The sequence below is a fragment of the Nerophis lumbriciformis genome, linkage group LG22 (assembly GCF_033978685.3).
Source record: "Nerophis lumbriciformis linkage group LG22, RoL_Nlum_v2.1, whole genome shotgun sequence".
NCBI classification, from domain to species: Eukaryota; Metazoa; Chordata; class Actinopteri; order Syngnathiformes; family Syngnathidae; genus Nerophis; species Nerophis lumbriciformis.
The window spans coordinates 8,424,959-8,446,207 of NC_084569.2; the positions used below are offsets into that span (position 1 = coordinate 8,424,959).

The following is a 21,249-nucleotide window of genomic DNA, read 5'->3' on the forward strand; positions in this document are numbered from 1 at the left end:
TACCAGATGATGTCGTTTCGTTTTCTGTTCTTTTTTGGCTGGTTTCCTGGCGTGGGTTCATAGGTGAGGGTGAAATTGTATCCGCTTTCATCAAGGGCTTTTTGGTACCACGCCCCTACGCCAGCCTGTACCCACCCACTCTGTGCCCTATATAAACCATGGTATGCGAATGCTCCCATTAAAATCTCCTGATGATTGAGGGTACCCCCCCTCATGAAACAGGCCTGTAGAGATGAAATAGTCTTGTGATTTTTTTTTTTTCCCACACATACATATATTGCGCTCTACTACGGTATCGAGCACTATTTTTTGGATAACCTTATTAAGACATATATATATATATATATATATATATATATATATATATATATATATATATATATATATATATACATATATATATATATATATGTCTGTTTCCGTCTGTGGAACCCTCAATCGTCCTGACGATTGAGGGTACCCCCCTCATGAAACAGGCCTGTAGAGATGAAATAGTCTTGTGATTTTTTCCCCACACATACATATATATATATATATATATATATATATATATATATATATATATATATATATATATATATATATATTAGATGTGTATGTAACCAAACAGGAAATGGGTGTCAGACTATGTGTGGAATTTAACTGGGGGGTTTTACCGTAAGTGTTGGAGGTGCGTGTTGAGAGGAGCGGTGCTGTCAAGACAAGGGCGAGGCAGGCAGGGTTTGTCCAGGGGCGGAAGCGTGGTCGGGAGGCAGGAGGAGGATCTCTGGTGGCGGTTGTTTAAGTAGTCGTCTCTCTCATCAGTGCCGGGGTGTGTTGATTGAAGATAGAACTCAGCTGCCTGCAGCAGTTTGAGTGGCGCGAGCGCGCTTGGAGGTGCGCTCAGCGCGGCTCCCAGATGACAGCGTGGGCCGTGACAGCGTGGCACGCATTGAATGTCTCTGCTGCATTGGATCAGTCTCCTTTCTTTAACAGGCAAAAGCTTTATAACCCCACTAATGCCTTGCATCGTCTATATTAGATACGGTATATAACAACGGGTGGGTGCGGGCGGGTGCGGTTTTGATAAAATGTTCGTTCGGGTGGCTGGCGGATGGGTGACGACTTTTGTGATGCGGTTGCGGATGAAATAATTGCCTATCCGCGCATCTCTAATGAGTATTAACGGTGAATGCGGCTGTATAATACCGGCGGGCCAGCTCTAATGTTAATTTGATATTGCCTTAAGGGCCAAATGAAATTACACGGGCCAGAGTTTGACACCCATGGTCTAAAAACATGCACGGTTCATTTTACTGACATGTTATAGAACAAATGCATGACAGAGTTGAGACAAAGTGGGTGCTGTTGCATTGCACACAAAGACCAAGGCCCGTCTGTACAAAGGTGTGCGATGCACATACATTCACTTGGACACCCGTCCTGTTAGTGTCGTCTGCCGTTACAGATAACACCTTGTCTGTGTCCTGCCCCCCTTTGTCCATCCTTTCACTACATCGACCCTTCTGTCCAAAAACTCACCTGCGAGAACCAGATTAGAAGGTTAAAAAAACAAAAAAACACTTGAGTGTTTAGGTGATGTCTTTTCACACCATATGGCCTGCAAGATAAGACAATGTGAAGATCATTTCTCACTCAGCTTGCAAGATGGGGCGTCTGCTTTTTATCAAAGACAGTTGTGATTGCCAAGCACTTGGGAGGATTTCCGTGTGACGCACCTGTGGATGCATGTTTGTGTTTGTGTGTTCCTCAGTGCATGGAGACGCTGACGAACCGCCAAATGGACATGCAGCTGTTCATCGCCGACGGCTGCAAAGAGGCCCTGCTGGAGGAGAAGAGACGCTTCTGCTTCCTGGTGGACAAACACTGCATGTTCTCCTATCAGATCGCATCGTTTCATGACAAGGTTACACAACACAACCTGCTGCCATTTCCAAAATGTTGCAATGTGGCTGCGATCACTTGACTGAACACGCTCCCCGCTGTCTTGTTAGTGAACATCAAACAGCTCAAACTCATTGCCTTTGAAAGACTTGATGCTTGTGGTGGACATATCACTTACAGTCGTGGTCAAAAGTTGACATACACTTGTAAAGAACATCATGTCTTGGCTGTCTTGAGTTTCCAGTAATTTCTCTTATTTTTTTGTGATTGAGTGATTGGAGCAAATTCTTCAGCCCGGAGGTTGGGTCTTGGACGCAGTTGGGTGTTCCAACAGGACAATGACCCCAAACACAGGTCAAAAGTGGTAAAGGAATGGCTAAATCAGGCTAGAATTAAGGTTTTAGAATGGCCTTCCCAAAGTCCTGACTTAAACGTGTGGACAATGCTAAAGAAACAAGTCCATGTCAGAAAACCAACACATTTAGCTGAACTGCACCAATTTTGTCAAGAGGAGTGGTCAAAAATTCAAGCAGAAGCTTGTGGATGGCTACCAAAAGTGCCTTATTGCAGTGAAACTTGCCAAGGGACATGTAAGCAAATATTAACATTGCTGTATGTATACTTTTGACCCAACATTTTCAGTAGACCCATAATAAATTCATAAAAGAAGCAAACTTCATGAATGTTTTTTGTGACCAACAAGTATGTGCTCCAATCACTCTATCACAAAAAAATAAGAAATGATTGGAAACTCAAGACAGCCATGACATTATGTTCTTTACAGGTGTATGTACACTTTTGACCACGACTGTGTGTGAGTTTATGACGGCCCGTAATGCTAAATGTATCTACACATGTTTTCCTGGACAGGCAAAAGACACATTGATGGCAAGGCTGAACAGCTGGCAGGACCAGTGTAACGACGCCACTGACATGCCTGATAGCATCCTGACCATGATCGAGGGACTGCGCACGCCCGTCACCTTAACGCCGCTACCATCTCCCAGCCCATCACGGCACAGTGTGGTATGAAGGGGTGGGATGTAGAAAAAAATAGAACGAGAACACCATTGGCTTGCTTGTGCTTCCATTAGTGGTTTGACAGAACATGTTCGTGGTTAAATAGTCTATATTTTTTACAATTACTCAGTTTGTGTAGTAAAAACTTTTACCGGCCCAAATAAAATGAGTACACACATACAAAAGCAGTCCAAGAGATGCAACGAACAATTTACAGTCATGTCGTTATGACTGAATATACACTATATTGCCAAAAGTATTTTGCCACCTGCCTTGACTCACATATGAACTTGAAGTGCCATCCCATTCCTAACCCATAGGGTTCAATACAGGGGCGTCACTAGCTTTTAAGGACAGGGGGGGCTTAGCCCCCAGGAGATGCACAGGATGTGAGCGAACGTAGCGCACGAGCACAAAACCTCACAAAGACTTAGAAATGATTCATTGTTATTATTATTATTTCAGTTGGTTTATTTTCAATCTGTGTTCAGTACAACAACAAACATGGGTTTGCACAGTGACATTTTGTTTACAGCATCAACAAGAAACAATTACTTGCATGATCCTTCAAGAAAACTAGCTAACTAAGTAGCAGCATTGTTTTAGAGTGGGAATGTAACTTTTTGTCAAACACAGACCTGGTGTAAAGTGGAGCTAATATATTTTAATACAAGCAGTGATGAATACTTACTTTCTTGAAAAAGTTTCTTATGTCCATTTTGCATCCGTTCACGTTCTTGTTCTGCAGTGCTGTGTGCTAATGTGCTTCGTACACCTGCAGGACCGCAAGCAAGGTCGCAGAGAAAATGCGGACTGGATTTTGAGTGATGTGGGCATTTTCTATATGAACAAGTCCAAGGACCGCAAGCAAGGTCGCAAAGAAAATGCGGACTGGATTTTGAGTGATGTGGGCATTTTCTATATGAACAAGTCCAAGGACCGCAAGCAAGGTCGCAGAGAAAATGCGAACTGGATTTTGAGTGATGTGGGCATTTTCTATATGAAACAAGTGGAATGGATTGGATACTGACGCACTAAAGGGGCTCTCTACCTTACGCTATGAAGTGAGGGGAAACTGAGTGAATAATGACAGGTTATATGATTATTGATTTAAACTCATATTCGGGCCACTTTATAACGAATATGTCGGCATGTATTTGTAAAAAAAATAAAAAATAAAAGATTTTATTTTTTTATTTTTTTAGCACCAAATTATTTAGGGGGGATTAAGAATATTCTAGGGGGGCTTCAATCAATCAATCAATCAATGTTTATTTATATAGCCCTAAATCACAAGTGTCTCAAAGGGCTGCACAAGCCACAACGACATCCTCGGTACAAAGCCCACATAAGGGCAAGGAAAAACTCACCCCAGTGGGACGTCGATGTGAATGACTATGAGAAACCTTGGAGAGGACCGCATATGTGGGTAACCCCCCCCCCTTCTAGGGGAGACCGAAAGCAATGGATGTCGAGTGGGTCTGACATAATATTGTGAGAGTCCAGTCCATAGTGGATCCAACATAATAGTAAGAGTCCAGTCCATAGTGGGGCCAGCAGGACACCATCCCGAGCCCCCCTAAAATAGGCCTAGCAACAACGCCAATGGTTCAATATGATGCCGGTCCACCTTTTGCAGCTATTACAGCTTCAACTCTTCTGGGAAGGCTGTCCACAAGGTTGCGGAGTGTCTTTATAGGAATTTTCCACCATTCTTCCTAAAGCGCATTGGTGAGGTCACACACCGATGTTAGCCTGGCTCTCAGTCTCCGTTCTAATTAATCCCAAAGGTGTTCTATCGGGTTCAGGTCAGGACTCTGTGCAGGCCAGTCAAGTTCATCCACACCAGACTCTATCATCCATGTATTTATGGACCTTGCTTTGTGCCCTGGTGCACAGTCATGTTGGAAGAGGAAGGGGCGCTCCGCTCCAAAACTGTTCCCACAAGGTTGGGAGTGTGGAATTGTCCAAAATATTTCGGTATCCTGGAGCATTTAAAGCATACTTGCCAACCCTCCCGGATTTTCCGGGAGACTCCCGAAATTCAGCGCCTCTCCCGAAAACCTCCCGGGACAGATTTTCTCCTGAAAATCTCCCGAAATTCAAGCGGAGCTGGAGGCCACGCCCCCTCCAGCTCCATGCGGACCTGTGTCCACTTTCCCACAATATAAAGAACGTCTACGGTAAAGCAGTCCGTCTAAACAGCAATGTTGTGACACTCTTAAACAGGACAATACTGCCATCTAGTGCATTTGATGAAAGCACTTTTGTGCGTGCCACACAGCAATGCATCATCAGAGAGGGTGTTCAGCATGGTTAGAAAGATAGTGACAGAGAATAGAACAAGGATGGACAATTCAACCCTTAACTCAACAATGAGTAGATGAGTGTTATGTGTGTATATGTATAGATAAATGAACACTGAAATTCAAGTATTTCTTTTATATATATATATATATATATATATATATATATATATATATATATATATATATATATATATATATACATACATCCATTTACTACCGCGTATAAAGTCAATTATTTCTTGGTGAATTCTAGCTGTAAATATACTCCTCCCCTCTTAACCACGCCCCCAACCTTTCCCCCGCCCCAACCACTCCCCCCGCACCCACCCCCACCCCCCACCTCCCGAAATTGGAGGTCTCAAGGTTGGCAAGTATGATTTAAAGTTCCTTTCACTGGAACAAAAGGGCCAAGCCTAACTCCTGAAAAACAACCCCACAACATAATTCCTCCACTGGATTTGTTGCACAGGTGGCATCCTATGACAGTTTCACGCTGGAAATCACTGAGAGCGGCCCATTCTTTCACAAATGTCTCCATGCCTAAGTGCTTGATTTTATACATCATTTGGATGGGTGGCCAAATACTTTTGGCAATATAGTGTACATGCAATGACAGATAACACTAACTATCCAAATTGTTATTATTAGATATGAACATTACTGGCTTTTAATGGCCAAAGGTATAGATGTGTGTGTCCAAGTTAAAGGAACCGGCAGGCTGTCATCTTCTAATGGATTTATTACAATCTTGGGCAAGCTCGGTAATGTTTGCTGTGGTCTGGAACAACACGGCACACAAACAACTATCAGAAATGCAGCCAATATTACATACAGATAATGTGTCATGAGACATGCAAATATAAATTATATACAAAGAGGACATAAGTAAAGGAAAGCTCAAATATACCTACAAATGAGGCATAATGATGCAATATGTACATACAGCTAGCCTAGCTAGCATGTTAGCATTGATTAGCTTGCAGTCATGCACTGATCAAATATGCCTGATTAGCACTCCAACAAGTCAATAACATCAACAAAGCTCACCTTTGTGCATTCACGCACAGCATAAAACGTTTGGTGGACAAAATGAGACAAAGGAGTGGCATAAAACACGTCTTTCTGTGGCAGCATCGGAGAAAGTTGTACATGTAAACAAACTACGATGAGTTCAAGGATCGCCGCAATTAGTAGGACAAAACGGCGCAGGGCAAATCCTCTCATCAGTGAAGCGTGTTTAATATAAACAGTGGGATTTATAACAATTACGAAGGATTGTGTCATGTTTGTTCTCCTACAGAAAATATATTAAAACAAAATATATATATTTTTTCATTTCTGAATGACGTTCAGGGAGCCACCAGGGCGGCGCTAAAGAGCCGCATGCGGGTTGCGGACTACACTAGACCAGGGGTCGGCAACCCAAAATGTTGAAGGAGCCATATAGGACCAAAAATACAAAAACAAATCTGTCTGGAGCCGCAAAAAATTAAAAGCCATATTACATACAGATAGTGTGTCATGAGATATAAATTGAATTAAGAGGACTTAAAGGAAACTAAATGAGCTCAAATATAGCTACAAATGAGGCATAATGATGCATAATATTGCTAGCCTAAATAGCATGTTAGCATCGATTAGCTTGCAGTCATGCAGTGACCAAATATGTCTGATTAGCACTCCACACAAGTCAATAACATCAACAAAACCCACCTTTAATGCACAACCTTAAAAGTTTGGTGGACAAAATGAGACAGAAAAAGAAGTGGCATAAAACACGTCCTAGAAAGTCGGAGAAAGTTATACATGTAAACAAACTACGGTGAGTTCATGGACCGCCAAAATTAGTAGGACAAAACGGCGCTCGCCAAATACTCGAATCAGTGAAGCATGTTTAATATAAACAGTGTGCTTTATAACAATTAAGGAGGTTTGTGTCATGTTTGTCCTCCTACAGAAACCATATTAAAACAAAAAATTGATTTTTTTTTTTTTCCCCTAATCTTTTTCCATTTTTCATACATTTTTGAAAAAGCTCCAGAGAGCCACTAGGGCGGCGCTAAAGAGCCGCATGCGGCTCTAGAGCCGCGGGTTGCCGACCCCTGTACTAGTATGAGCAATTGTGGGATGCCTGGTGGGATACATTGTGGTCATCTACATGCATACAGTCTAGACCTAGTTGCTTGCTATAAAGTTTACTCACATTAGGCAACCCTACAGACCAAAATGGACCGTATACAGCAGTGTTTTTCAACATTTTTTTTGAGCCAAGGCACATTTTTTGCGTTGAAAAAATGCGGAGGCACACCACCAGCAGAAAACATTAAAAAACGAAACTCGGTTGACAGTAAAAAGTCATTTTTCGCAATTGTTGGATATGACTTTAAAGCATAACCAAGCATGCATCACTATAGCTCTTGTCTCAAAGTAGGTGTACTGTCACCACCTGTCACATCACACCCTGACTTATTTTGACTTTTTTGCTGTTTTCCTGTGTGTAGCGTTTTAGTTCTTGTCTTGCGCTCCTATTTTGGTGGCTTTTTCTCTTTTTTTGGTATTTTCCTGTAGCAGTTTCACGTCTTCCTTTGAGCGATATTTCCCCACAACTACTTTGTTTTAGCAATCAAGACTATTTCAGTTGTTTTTATCCTTCTCTGTGGCATACTTGCCAACCTTGAGACCTCCGATTTCGGGAGGTGGGGGTTGGGGGGGCGTGGTTGGGTGCGTGGTTAAGAGGGGAGGAGTATATTGACAGCTAGAATTCACCAAGTCAATCATTCCATACACACACACACATATATATATATATATATATATATATATATATATATATATATATATATATATACACACACATCCTGAAAATATGCAAACAAAACTGTGTTTAGATAATTGATACTTCAAACTTGCATAAATAAATATTAAGGAATATAACATAACTTGGCTTCTGAGAGTTTCAAAATGTAATGAATAAAATGCTAAAGTTGTTGATAAACAAGCAATTATTTTAATAATTAAATATGGTCATTTTAAATGAATTATTATGATCATTTAAAATTACTTATTTCAAACATGTTTATTTTAATGTATAATTCTATGGCTGGATGTAATAAGGAGTCAGAAAAAATACAATTAATTTTGATGTTTTTAGCAAAATATAGTAAAAATGTATTTAGTTTTTGTTTTTTTTAAATTAACAAATATATTTATTTGTAGGTAAGATAAACATAATAATACAATTTATCTCTAGTCTGGATGATTTAGTTCTTGTCACCCTGTTGTCCTCCCGTCGTGAAAAAAGGCTGTCCTCACTCAGGTCTGCATGGAGCTGGAGGGGGCGTGGCTTCCAGCTCCGGCTGAAAACCGGGAGATTTTCGGGAAAATATTTGTCCCGGGAGGTTTTCGGGAGAGGCGCTGAATTTCGGGAGTCTCCCGGAAAATTCGGGAGGGTTGGCAAGTATGCTCTGTGGGGACATTGTTGACTGTCGTGTCATGTTCGGATGTACTTTGTGGACGCCGCAGTAAGTCTTTGCTGTCGTCCAGCATTCTGTTTTTTTTTTTACTTTGTAGCCAGTTCAGTTTTAGTTTCATTCTGCATAGCCTTGCCTAAGCTTCAATGCCTTTTCTTAGGGGCACTCTCCTTTTGTTTATTTTTGGTTTAAGCATTAGACACCTTTTTACCTACACACTGCCTCCCGCTGTTTCCGACATCTACAAAGCAATTAACTACCTGCTGCCACCTACTGATATGGAAGAGTATTACACGGTCACTCTGCCGAGCTCTAGACAGCACCGACACTCAACAACAACACATCATTTGCAGACTATAATTACTGGTTTGCAAAAAATATTTTTAACCCAATTAGGTGAAATTAGATCATTTCCCACGGCATATTGGTTGAAAAACACGGGTATACAGTATTAACATTTACCTTTTAGCTTCTAATGCTACAAGGCCGTCACTACTACTTTGTTTGTTGTTGAGGTAAATACTAATTTGCGTGCTAACATTAGCATCGTGTGTGTGTGTGTGTGTGTGTGTTTGTGTGTGTGTGTGTGTGTGTCACAGAGCATCTCGGCCCCACCTGCTCCTTCTCAGAAGGCTCACATCAGCCCTCTGGTGAACATGTTTAACCCTGAGAACAAAACGAGCAGCGTAACCACAACCAGCCACAACAACACAGGTAGTGTGCGCTTTTGTGTAAAAAAATAAAATAAAAAATGTTTCATTCATTGATTACTTGACTTGACCTTGCTTGACCTTGCTGTGACAGACCACGACAACAACGGAGACAGCAGTATGGCCAGGTCGGTGTCTGTGGCCACGGGCCTCAACAACGTAGTGAAGAGGCAGCGGGTGCGCACCATCTTCCCCCACACGGCCGGCAACAACAACACCTTGCTCAACTTCGACGAGGGGGACGTCATCATCCTGCTCATACCGGAGGAGAAAGACGGCTGGATGTACGGCGAAATGGAGAAGAACGGAAAGTGAGTGCTTGTTAGTAAGCGTAGGCACTAAGGGTGTTGTGTTTACTGAGGGGAGGTGACGGCAAACAGACACCAGGGGGCAGTATATACAATTATTTATTATATATATAGTCAATATATATATATATATATATATATATATAAATAATAATAAACAATACTACTGAACTAAGGAAATGAAGTGTGAACTAGAATACAAGAGTGTGTGGTGTAAGACTATGTGTGTAGTTAGCTGAAGTGTGTTACCAAGTGTTGAAGAGAGCAAACGAGGCAGTCCATGGGGCAGGCAGGTGATCAGGGGCGAGAGAGACGCGTCAAAGTCCAGGGGCAAGCGAGGAGTCAAGGAAATGAAGGAGGCAGTCAAAATCCAGGGCAACGGAAGGTAAACACTGCGGAGGCATGGGAGAACAAACAAGGATGTCAGACACGAGGGAAAACACACAGAGACAGAGAGAGATCATAAGCCTTACGGTACACCATGAGAAAACTAAGTTCCCGCCCCGATCCTTGGGTCCACTGGTCCTTTATTGAGCTTGCCTTCATCAGACCCAGGAGTGTAGATTGCCGGTGAGTGATTGCAGCTGGTGGCTGCTCCAGGGCGGGGACGCGCGGCGCGTCCCTGGATGTGTGCACCCGTGGGCGTGTCCCGAGGTGCGCACAGACGGATGAGCGGCGTTGGCAGGAGCCTGAGCCGTAACAAAGGGTGTAACGGTACACAAAAATTTTGGTTCGGTACGTACCTCGGTTTAGAGGTCACGGCTCGGTTCATTTTCGGTACAGTAAGAAAAAAACAAAATATACATTTTCTGGTTATTTATTTACCAACATTTGTAAACAATGGCTTTATCCTTTTAACATAACAATAACATACATATACACACAGGGTCCATTGCCAGGGTTAATGCGGTCAACATATACAAAATAAAAACTAAATAAGATAAGGCTCAGAATTGGTTTCTTAACAAAACCTTTCTACATATAAAGTGCAACATTTCCACATATAAAGTCATACTTGCCAACCCTCCCGAATTTTCCGGGAGACTCCCGAAATTCAGCGCCTCTCCCGAAAACCTCCCGGGGCAAATATTCTCCCGAAAATCTCCCGATTTTCAGCCGGAGCTGGAGGCCACGCCCCCTCCAGCTCCATGCGGACCTGAGTGAGGACAGCCTTTTCTTTATGACATCAGGGTGACAAGAACTAAATCATCCAGACTAGAGATACATTGTATTATTATGTTTATCTTACCTACAAATAAATATATTTATTAATTTAAAAAAAAAAAAAAAATGTTTACTATATTTTGCTAAAAACATCAAAATTAATTGTAATTTTATTTATTTTTTCTGACTCCTTATTACATCCAGCCATAGAATTATACATTAAAATAAACATATTTGAAATCATTAATTTTAAATGATCATAATAATTCATTTAAAATGACCATATTTAATTATTAAAATAATTGCTTGTTTATCAACAACTTTAGTATTTTATTCATTACATTTTGAAGCTCTCAGAAGCCAAGTTATGTTATATTCCTTAAGATTTATTTATGCAAGTTTGAAGTATCAACTATCTAAACACAGTTTTGTTTGCATACTTTCAGGATGTGTATATATATATATATATATATATATATATATATATATATATATATATATATATATATATGTATGTGTGGGGAAAAAAAATCACAAGACTATTTCATCTCATCTATTTCATGAGGGGGGTACCCTCAATCGTCCTGACGATTGAGGGTACCCCCCTCATGAAACAGGCCTGTAGAGATGAAATAGTCTTGTGATTTTTTTTCCCCACACATACATATATTGCGCTCTACTACGGTATCGAGCACTATTTTTTGGATAACCTTATTAAGACATATATATATATATATATATATATATATATATGTACGTATGTATATATATTTGTATGAAATACTTGACTTGGTGAATTCTAGCTGTCAATATACTCCTCCCCTCTTAACCACGCCCCCGTCCCGACCACGCCCCTCACCCCCCCACCTCCCGAAATCGGAGGTCTCAAGGTTGGCAAGTATGTATAAAGTGCAACATTAAACTGCTTCAAGTTCTTGCTCAGATTAAATAAAATGACAAAACTTTTCTTCTACCCGGTACATACAAAAAGTGCAACATTAAACAGTTTCAAGTCAACTCAGCCTCAGATTAAAGGGGAACATTATCACCAGACCTATATAAGCGTCAATATATACCTTGATGTTGCAGAAAAAAGACCATATATTTTTTTAACCGATTTCCGAACTCTAAATGGGTGAATTTTGGTGAATTAAACGCCTTTCTATTATTCGCTCTCGGAGCGATGACGTCACATCGGGAAGCAATCCGCCATTTTCTCAAACACCGAGTCAAATCAGCTCTGTTATTTTCCGTTTTTTCGACTGTTTTCCGTACCTTGGAGACATCATGCCTCGTCGGTGTGTTGTCGGAGGGTGTAACAACACGAACGGGGACGGATTCAAGTTGCACCAGTGGCCCAAAGATGCCAAAGTGGCAAGAAATTTTGACGTTTGTTCCGCACACTTTACCGACGAAAGCTATGCTACGACAGAGATGGCAAGAATGTGTGGATATCCTGCGACACTCAAAGCAGATGCATTTCCAACGATAAAGTCAAAGAAATCTGCCGCCAGACCCCCATTGAATCTGCCGGAGTGTGTGAGCAATTCAGGGACAAAGGACCTCGGTAGCACGGCAAGCAATGGCGGCAGTTTGTTCCCGCAGACGAGCGAGCTAAACCCCCTGGATGTCTTGGCTCACATCGACCCTAGCTTCCCTGCTTTCAGGAAAAGAGCGCGGATGAGGGTATGTCTACAAAATATATTAATTGATGAAAATTGGGCTGTCTGCACTCTCAAAGTGCATGTTGTTGCCAAATGTATTTCATATGCTGTAAACCTAGTTCATAGTTGTTAGTTTCCTTTAATGCCAAACAAACACATACCAATCGTTGGTTAGAAGGCGATCGCCGAATTCATCCTCGCTTTCTCCCGTGTCGCTGGCTGTCAAGTCGTTTTTGTGGGTTTCGCTTGCATACGGTTCAAACCGATATGGCTCAATAGCTTCAGTTTCTTCTTCAATTTCGTTTTCGCTACCTGCCTCCACACTACAACCATCCGTTTCAATACTTGCGTAATCTGTTGAATCGCTTAAGCCGCTGAAATCCGAGTCTGAATCCGAGCTAATGTCGCTATATCTTGCTGTTCTTCCCGCCATGTTTGTTTGTATTGGCATCACTATGTGACGTCACAGGAAAATGGACGGGTGTTTATAACGATGGTTAAAATCAGGCACTTTGAAGCTTTTTTTAGGGATATTGCGTGATGGGTAAAATTTTGAAAAAAACTTCGAAAAATATAATAAGCCACTGGGAACTGATTTTTAATGTTTTTAACCATTCTGAAATTGTGATAATGTTCCCCTTTAACTTTAACCCACCCCAGCCTTTAACCCTGGTGACTTTCACTCAATTTTCATGTTTTTTGCCAGAAAAATCAGTTTATCCACATTGTCTGCAGAAAGAGCAGACCTGCTTGCAGTTAAAATGTCTCCAGCTGTGGAAAATACCCTTTCACTGGGCACGGAGGTAGCAGGTATGGCGAGGTAGTGCCTGGCTAACTTGGCAGTAAGAGGATATATGGGCTCATTGTTCTTCCACCATAGAAGTGGGTCAAAATCTAGTTTTTAATGCAATATGGTCTTAAATCTGCTGCTATAAAAACATTTGTTATTGCTTTAGCCCTGCCTGACTCACCGAGGAGAGGCTGCTTGAATGCGGTGGAAGCTGTGTTTGTTCGTCTTTCTCTTCGTTGAAGCGATGTTATCCATTGTTGTATCGCACCGCGAAACCGAAATGTTCCCAAACGGAAGATCTTAACGAGGCAGGAGGGTCTTCCAGCTCTGGCTTTTGGATTTTGTAGTAGCCTGGTCGTTACTAGCATGCCGTGTGTTGCGCCTCAGTGTGCATTGTTTACACAACGTGCGGTACGCTACTTAATATGTCCGTGTGGAAACTCGTTCGGTACACCTCCGAACCGACCCGAATCCCCCTTACCGAAACGGTTCAATACTCGTTCCCAGCTCGCCTGTGCATCGGCTGGGAACATCTCTACACTGCTGACCCGTCTCCGCTCGGGATGGTGTCCTGCTGGCCCCACTATGGACTGGACTCTTACTATTATGTTGGATCCACTATGGACTGGACTCTCACAATATTATGTTAGACCCACTCGACATCCATTGCTTTCGGTCTCCCCTAGAGGGGGGGGGTTACCCACATATGCGGTCCTCTCCAAGGTTTCTCATAGTCATTCACATCGACGTCCCACTGGGGTGAGTTTTTCCTTGCCCTTATGTGGGCTTTGTACCGAGGATGTCGTTGTGGCTTGTGCAGCCCTTTGAGACACTTGTGATTTAGGGCTATATAAATAAAGATTGATTGATTGATTGATTGATTGAAATACTAGTACCGTTACACCCTTAGTAGGCGCCGATCTACATTTCTGCCAGTGGGTGCTCGGTGTGTGGGTGTATTAGTGTTGTCCCGATACCAATATTTTTCTTCCAAAATGTGTTTGTCGTTGTTGTTTAGTGTGGTTTCACTATATGGCACATGTTTATGACAGTGTTGGCGTTGTTCATATGGCCACCCTTAGTGTGGCATGTATGGCTGTTGAGTAAGTATGCCCTTCATTCGCTCGTGTGAAGTGTGCTCAAAAGCCGAGACGACTATGCCATTCGTTCATCGTCGGGCACAATAATATCTTGGTTAGGCTTTGTTAATAATAGACCATATGATTTGTGACTTTTTTATTATGTACAATGGACCAACCCCGCCACAAATTTAACAACAACAAGATCGATTTTTCAGAAATTATTTTAAAGATTGAAAGTTGCCATCAATCCCACATGGGTGCTTGGTATTGTCCGTGGGTGTTCGGGCACCTTTTTCATTGTCCCATTTACTCTCTGTAAAGCACCAGTTCCATTAGCAGCAAAACAGGCCCAGAGCATAATACTACCACCACCATGCTTGACGGTAGGGCTTGTGTTCCTGGGATTAAAGGCCTCACCTTTTCTCCTTCAAACATAATTGCTGGGTATTGTGGCCAAACAGCTCAATTTGTGTTTCATCTGACCACAGAACTTTCCTCCAGAAGGTCTTATCTTTGTCCATGCGATGTCAGACCCATAATAAATTCATAAAAGAACCAAACTTCATGAATGTTTTTTGTGACCAACAAGTATGTGCTCCAATCACTCTATCACAAACAAATAAAAGTTGTAGAAATGATTGGAAAGTCAAGACAGCCATGACATTATGTTCTTTACAAGTGTATGTAAACTTTTGATCGTGACTGTATCCGTCAGTGACGTGCAGTCACTAGAGGCAAGTGAGGCGGGGCCTCACCTGCTATCATGGAAAGAAAAATATGTAAAAAGAAAAAAAAATAATTAAATTGTTATATGTATCCAGTGATTATACTTTAAAGTTATTTTCCATTTAACTTCACCAGTTTTAGATTATTTTTATTCAAAATCGCTGAATTTTCACATTTGCCGTTCAAATACTGAGAAGAGACGGTGCGGTGATCAGCAGCCAGTTGAGGCACGTCACTCAGTGCCTCAACATGGATTCCGGACTCGGCTAACTGCTGGCCTGCTGTGCAGTGAGACCGTATTGCTATATGAATTATATTATACATTTCCATAGTTTAGTTAGCTGAGGTATATAATGTACAGTGTATTTTGTCAACAACTGTATGTGTGTAAAGTATTTCTTGTGCTGAGCGATCATAAAACGGCTGCAAAAGACGCACTGGCTGAGGCTCCAGTAATCCCGCCTCCTGCACCCCCGCCATAGAATTGTTATATCAACTAAAGCCCACACTTAAACTTTCCACGTGCAAGATTGAATCTATTTAAAAAAGTTATTTCATAAGAAGCCAAAAAGTGCAAAAACAATAATGTTCGTGTTAGAGGAGTTGTGAATGACTGCAGGGCCACAACATTAGGTACACTTGCAGCCTGCAGGTGTATCTAATTCACAACTCCTCCAACACGAACATTTTTGTTTTTGCACTTTTTGGCTTCTTATTAAATAACTTTTGTAACCTATTTTCATGGGCTTTCCTCTTTGTGATGTTAAGTTCCTGTTATGCGCTGTTATACAGTATATGCCTTGAGCTCTTATTTTGAATGCGCTAAGAGCGGAAGTGATGACACGTTGCGGAGGTTTTTGAAAGAAGGTAAATAAAGTGGTCCTCGTGTAAACTGGAGCCTCCGTGTTTGTTATTTTGTAGTTTCATACAGTATAGGCGACATTTATAAACCCTCGGTTACACTTTTTTAAATAGATTCAATCTTGCACGTGGAAAGTTTAAGTGAGGGCTTTGGTTGCGGCGCATGGACTTAATTTATAAGTAAAGGTAAGACCATAATGAAGTTTTTTTTTAATTAAATGTGCTTTTTTGTGTGCTACAGTTTGTATGTGTAAAGTTAAAGTTAAGTTAAAGTACCAATGATTGTCACACACACACTAGGTGTAATGAAATGTGTCCTCTGCATTTGACCCATCCCCTTGTTCACCCCCTGGGAGGTGAGGGGAGCAGTGGGCAGCAGCGGCGTCGCGCCCGGGAATCATTTTTGGTGATTTAACCCCCAATTCCAACCCTTGATGCTGAGTGCCAAGCAGGGAAGAATGCTGGTATGAGCTTTTAAACATAACCCGTTAACTGCTGCCAATCAAATGGTGAATAAGATACTCTTTAGGGTTCATATGTTTGTAAATCTGACTGTGATGAAGTCAGTGCCTCACCAGCCATCAACCTCACCGCACGTCACTGGTATCAGTATACTGTGATCCACAGTATCAAAGGCAGATCGAGTAAAACCAGAGTCAGCGGCCACTAGAAACTTTCAAAAGAGCAGTTTCGGTGGAGTGAAATGACCTAAAGCCAGATTGGTATTTATCGTAAAAAATCATGCTGTTCCAAAAACGAGGTTATCTGCTTAGCTGCCACTTAACTAGTTAGGCTAGTAATCTGCTTGTAATGCTGCTCGTGCACACATCTAGATGTTGTAGCTGGAGCAGATAAGGAAGTCATGTGTGACCTGAGGGCTGTGAAAGTACAAAAGTGGACGGAGGCACATAAAAAAACACACACAAACATGTTCTCTCTGAGCGACAAACCTCCATTTTTTTATCCAAAATAAATCATTCTGATCTTCCGCCCGAGTGTAGCTGAGATAGGCTCCAGCGCCCCCCCGCGACCCCAAAGGGAATAAGCGGTAGAAAATGGATGGATGGATGATCAGTATCGCCATCAGGGGAAATTACCTTCCCTACCAATTGTTGGGTTGGAGGAATAATCAAACTTTGAAATGATTAATTTCCTCACCAAAAAAATGTTATTCCATTTGTTCTTATCAGAGCGCAGCCTCTGACAAAGCTTTTGGCTGGGAGACATTGTGATCCCTCACTGTGATGCTCCTTTGTCATCAGCTCCGATAGTGTAACTGGGCAACTCCACACAAACATGCACGGAGAAAAATAATCTTCCGAAGGCAGATACACTTGAGGGAACCTGTACCACTTGATATCGATCCAACGTCACCACGCTGGTGCACGGTGGAAAACTCCCTTTTAAGTCAACAGAGGCTACTATTAACATAGGTGCAATCTGGCAGGAAGTGTATTTTGGTGTTGTGTGCAAACATTGACATGCAGAGGGAGGGGTCCTATGGTTTGATACAAAGGCAAGAACTGTAGACGTGGACAATTGCTACACTGCGAAAAGTCAGTGTTCAAAAACAAGAAATAAATAGGGTATTTTATTTGAACTAAGCAAAATTATCTGCCAATAGAACAAGAAAATTTGGCTTGTCAAGACTTTCCAAAACAATCAATCAATCAATCAATCAATCTTTATTTATATAGTCCTAAATCACAAGTGTCTCAAAGGGCTGCACAAGCCACAACGACATCCTCGGTACAAAGCCCACATACGGGCAAGGAAAAACTCACCCCAGTGGGACGTCGATGTGAATGACTATGAGAAACCTTGGAGAGGACCGCATATGTGGGTAACCCCCCCCCCTCTAGGGGAGACCGAAAGCAATGGATGTCGAGTGGGTCTGACATAATATTGTGAGAGTCCAGTCCATAGTGGATCCAACATAATAGTAAGAGTCCAGTCCATAGTGGGGCCAGCAGGACACCATCCCGAGCGGAGACGGGTCAGCAGCGCAGAGATGTTCCCTGCCGATGCACAGGCGAGCGGTCCACCCCGGGTCCCGACTCTGGACAGCCAGCACTTCATCCATGGCCACCGGACCTGTGCACCCCCGCCCCTCAAGGAAAAGGGGAGCAGAGGAGAAAAGAAAAGAAACGGCAGATCAACTGGTCTAACAGGGGGGCTATTTAAAGGCTAGAGTATACAAATGAGTTTTAAGATGGGACTTAAATGCTTCTACTGAGGTAGCATCTCTAATTGTTACCGGGAGGGCATTCCATAGTACTGGAGCCCGAATAGAAAACGCTCTATAGCCCGCAGACTTTTTTTGGGCTCTGGGAATCACTAACAAGCCGGAGTTCTTTGAACGCAGATTTCTTGCCGGGACATATGGTACAATGCAATCGACAAGATAGGACGGAGCTAGACCGTGCAGTATTTTATACGTAAGTAGTAAAACCTTAAAGTCACATCTTAAGTGCACAGGAAGCCAGTGCAGGTGAGCCAGTATAGGCGTAATATGATCAAACTTTCTTGTTCTTGTCAAAAGTCTAGCAGCCGCATTTTGTACCAACTGTAATCTTTTAATGCTAGACATAGGGAGACCCGAAAATAATACGTTACAATAGTCGAGACGAGACGTAACGAACGCATGAATAATGATCTCAGCGTCGCTAGTGGATAAAATAGAACGAATTTTAGCGATATTACGGAGATGAAAGAAGGCCGTTTTAGTAACACTCTTAATGTGTGACTCAAAGGAGAGAGTTGGGTGGAAGATAATACCCAGATTCTTTACTGATTCGCCTTGTGTAATTGTTTGGTTGTCAAATGTTAAGGTGGTATTATTAAATAAATGTCGGTGTTTAGCAGGACCGATAATCAGCATTTCCGTTTTCTTGGCGTTGAGTTGCAAGAAGTTAGCGGACATCCATTGTTTAATTTCATTAAGACACGCCTCCAGCTGACTACAATCCGGCGTGTTGGTCAGCTTTAGGGGCATGTAGAGTTGGCTGTCATCAGCATAACAATGAAAGCTAACACCGTATTTGCGTATGATGTCGCCTAGCGGCAGCATGTAAATACTAAAGAGTGCAGGGCCAAGAACCGAACCCTGAGGAACTCCGCACGTTACCTTAACATAGTCCGAGGTCACATTATTATGGGAGACGCATTGCATCCTGTCAGTAAGATAAGAGTTAAACCACGACAAAGCTAAGTCTGACATACCAATACGTGTTTTGATACGCTCTAATAAAATATTATGATCGACGGTATCGAAAGCAGCGCTAAGATCAAGAAGCAGCAACATAGATGACGCATCAGAATCCAAACAAGTCAAATTAGCTAACCTCAATGAACCCAAAAATACTTTAAAATAAGTATATTCTCACTAATAACAAGTGCACTTTTCTTGGTAGAAAGAAAAAGAGACCTTTTTGCTCAATATGTTGAAAAATATTCTTAGATGAAGTAAATGCTAGTGCCATTATCTTGACATAATGATATGCGCTCGGCATTACATTTCTTGAAACCAGCAAATTTATACTAAAAACTAATTTATTGTTCTTAATGGAAAGGCAACAAGGCAACCGCTTGTTACTCTCGGGGTCTCCTAGACAAATCATATGGTCTAAAAATGCATTTTTCCATCGATAACATGACATCATCGCGCCAAGTGCGTGCTCTTTCAGTCAATTAGTGCGCATATATACAGCCCGGCCAAACATTTTATAATTGTAATTTTGAGGAATTTATCTGAAAGTGCATGAACTATTTCTGTTCAAAATTGTTTGAAATGTTTAAATATTAACCGTCAGTTGACTGTACTGTGCCAACTGTACTACTATATGAGAACCTATTTTCTATTGTTTCATTGAAAATAAAACAGCAAAGTCCATTTGGCTGTCATCTGTTTTAATTATGAGACACAATTGTGTCAAAGTCATGATTTTTTTTTTTCATGCTTGAAATAAGAAATTATTACTTTAAAAAAGTAGTTTTATACTTGTGAGTGTTGATGACACAGCTTTGCAACACTTGATATTCTAGTTTCAAGCATGTTTTACTCAATATAGGTCATAACATCTCAGCAACAAGCTGTAATATCTTACTGAGATCATTTAGGACCAAAACACTTAAAACAAGTAAAACAATCTAACATAAAATCTGCTTAGTGAAAAGAATTATCTTATCAGACGGAAAATAAGCAAATATCCCACTTATTTGGGATATTTAATCTTACTCAGATTTCAGTTTTTGCGGTGTATATTGTGACAAAGCTGCTCATTCTTCTCTCGTAAAACAATATGTAGTCATTCAAAATAATATGGAGCTATTTTGTTGTTGCAATTGGGACGCAACTTGCTTACTTTTAAATCTGTGAAATGGAACATAAATACCTTGGCTGAATGAGCGTGTATCGGACGCCGCGGTCTCCTTGGACGCATCCTCGCTCATCCATGCGGACTGGACACTGGCCGAGAGTTGGTGGGCGGCCGAGGGTGGAGTCGGCTCTCTTGGTTGCTTTGTTGGGTCTGCTCCTCTCTCTGGCCACTCGGGCACACATAAACATGTGTGTAAAAGGGAAACATCAACGAACACAAAGGACTTTTATTGTGACAAAGCTGCTCATTCTTCTCTCGTAAAACAATAATGGAGTCATTCAAAATAATATGGAGCTATTTTGTTGTTGCAATAGGGACGCAACTTGCTTACTTTGAAATCTGTGAAATGGCACATAAATACCTTGGCTGAATGAGCGTGTATCGGACACTGGCCGAGAGTTGGTGGGCGGCCGAGGGTGCTTGGTTGCTTTGTTGGGTCTGCTCCTTTCTCTGGCCACGCTCCCCCCCCCCACCCCAGCAGACGGTGGCATGGAACGCCAGTCTAAGCCTGGGCCCCTGGAGAGGGGGTCCAGACTGAGGGCAAGGGGGGAAAAAAACTCATAGCCATAGCACGCATAAACATGTGTGTAAAAGGGAAACATCAACGAACACAAAGGACTTTTATGACAAAGCTGCTCATTCTTCTCTCGTAAAACAATATGTAGTCATTCAAAATAATATGGATCATTTATTACATAGCTATTTTGTTGTTGCAATGGGGACGCAACTTGCTCACTTTTAAAACTGTGAGATGGCACATAAATGCCTTGGCTGAATGAGCGTGTATTGGATGCATCCTCGCTCATCCATGCAGCCGAGAGTTGGTGGGCTTGGTTGCTTTGTTGGGTCTGCTCCTGTCTCTGGCCATGCTCCCCACACCCC

At 41.8% G+C, this 21,249-nt stretch overlaps 1 protein-coding gene across 2 annotated transcripts in view; it reads left to right on the plus strand.

Annotated features, from left to right (window-relative positions):
- Positions 1 to 21,249, plus strand: part of baiap2l1b (BAR/IMD domain containing adaptor protein 2 like 1b) — a 146,966-nt gene that overhangs the window by 106,560 nt on the left and 19,157 nt on the right. For both annotated transcript variants that reach the window (XM_061974321.2, XM_072915839.1), the window contains 4 exons: positions 1,754 to 1,906; positions 2,755 to 2,910; positions 9,283 to 9,397; positions 9,488 to 9,704. In XM_061974321.2, coding sequence (XP_061830305.2) covers positions 1,754 to 1,906; positions 2,755 to 2,910; positions 9,283 to 9,397; positions 9,488 to 9,704 — 641 coding nt within the window. The remainder of the gene's footprint in view (positions 1 to 1,753; positions 1,907 to 2,754; positions 2,911 to 9,282; positions 9,398 to 9,487; positions 9,705 to 21,249) is intronic.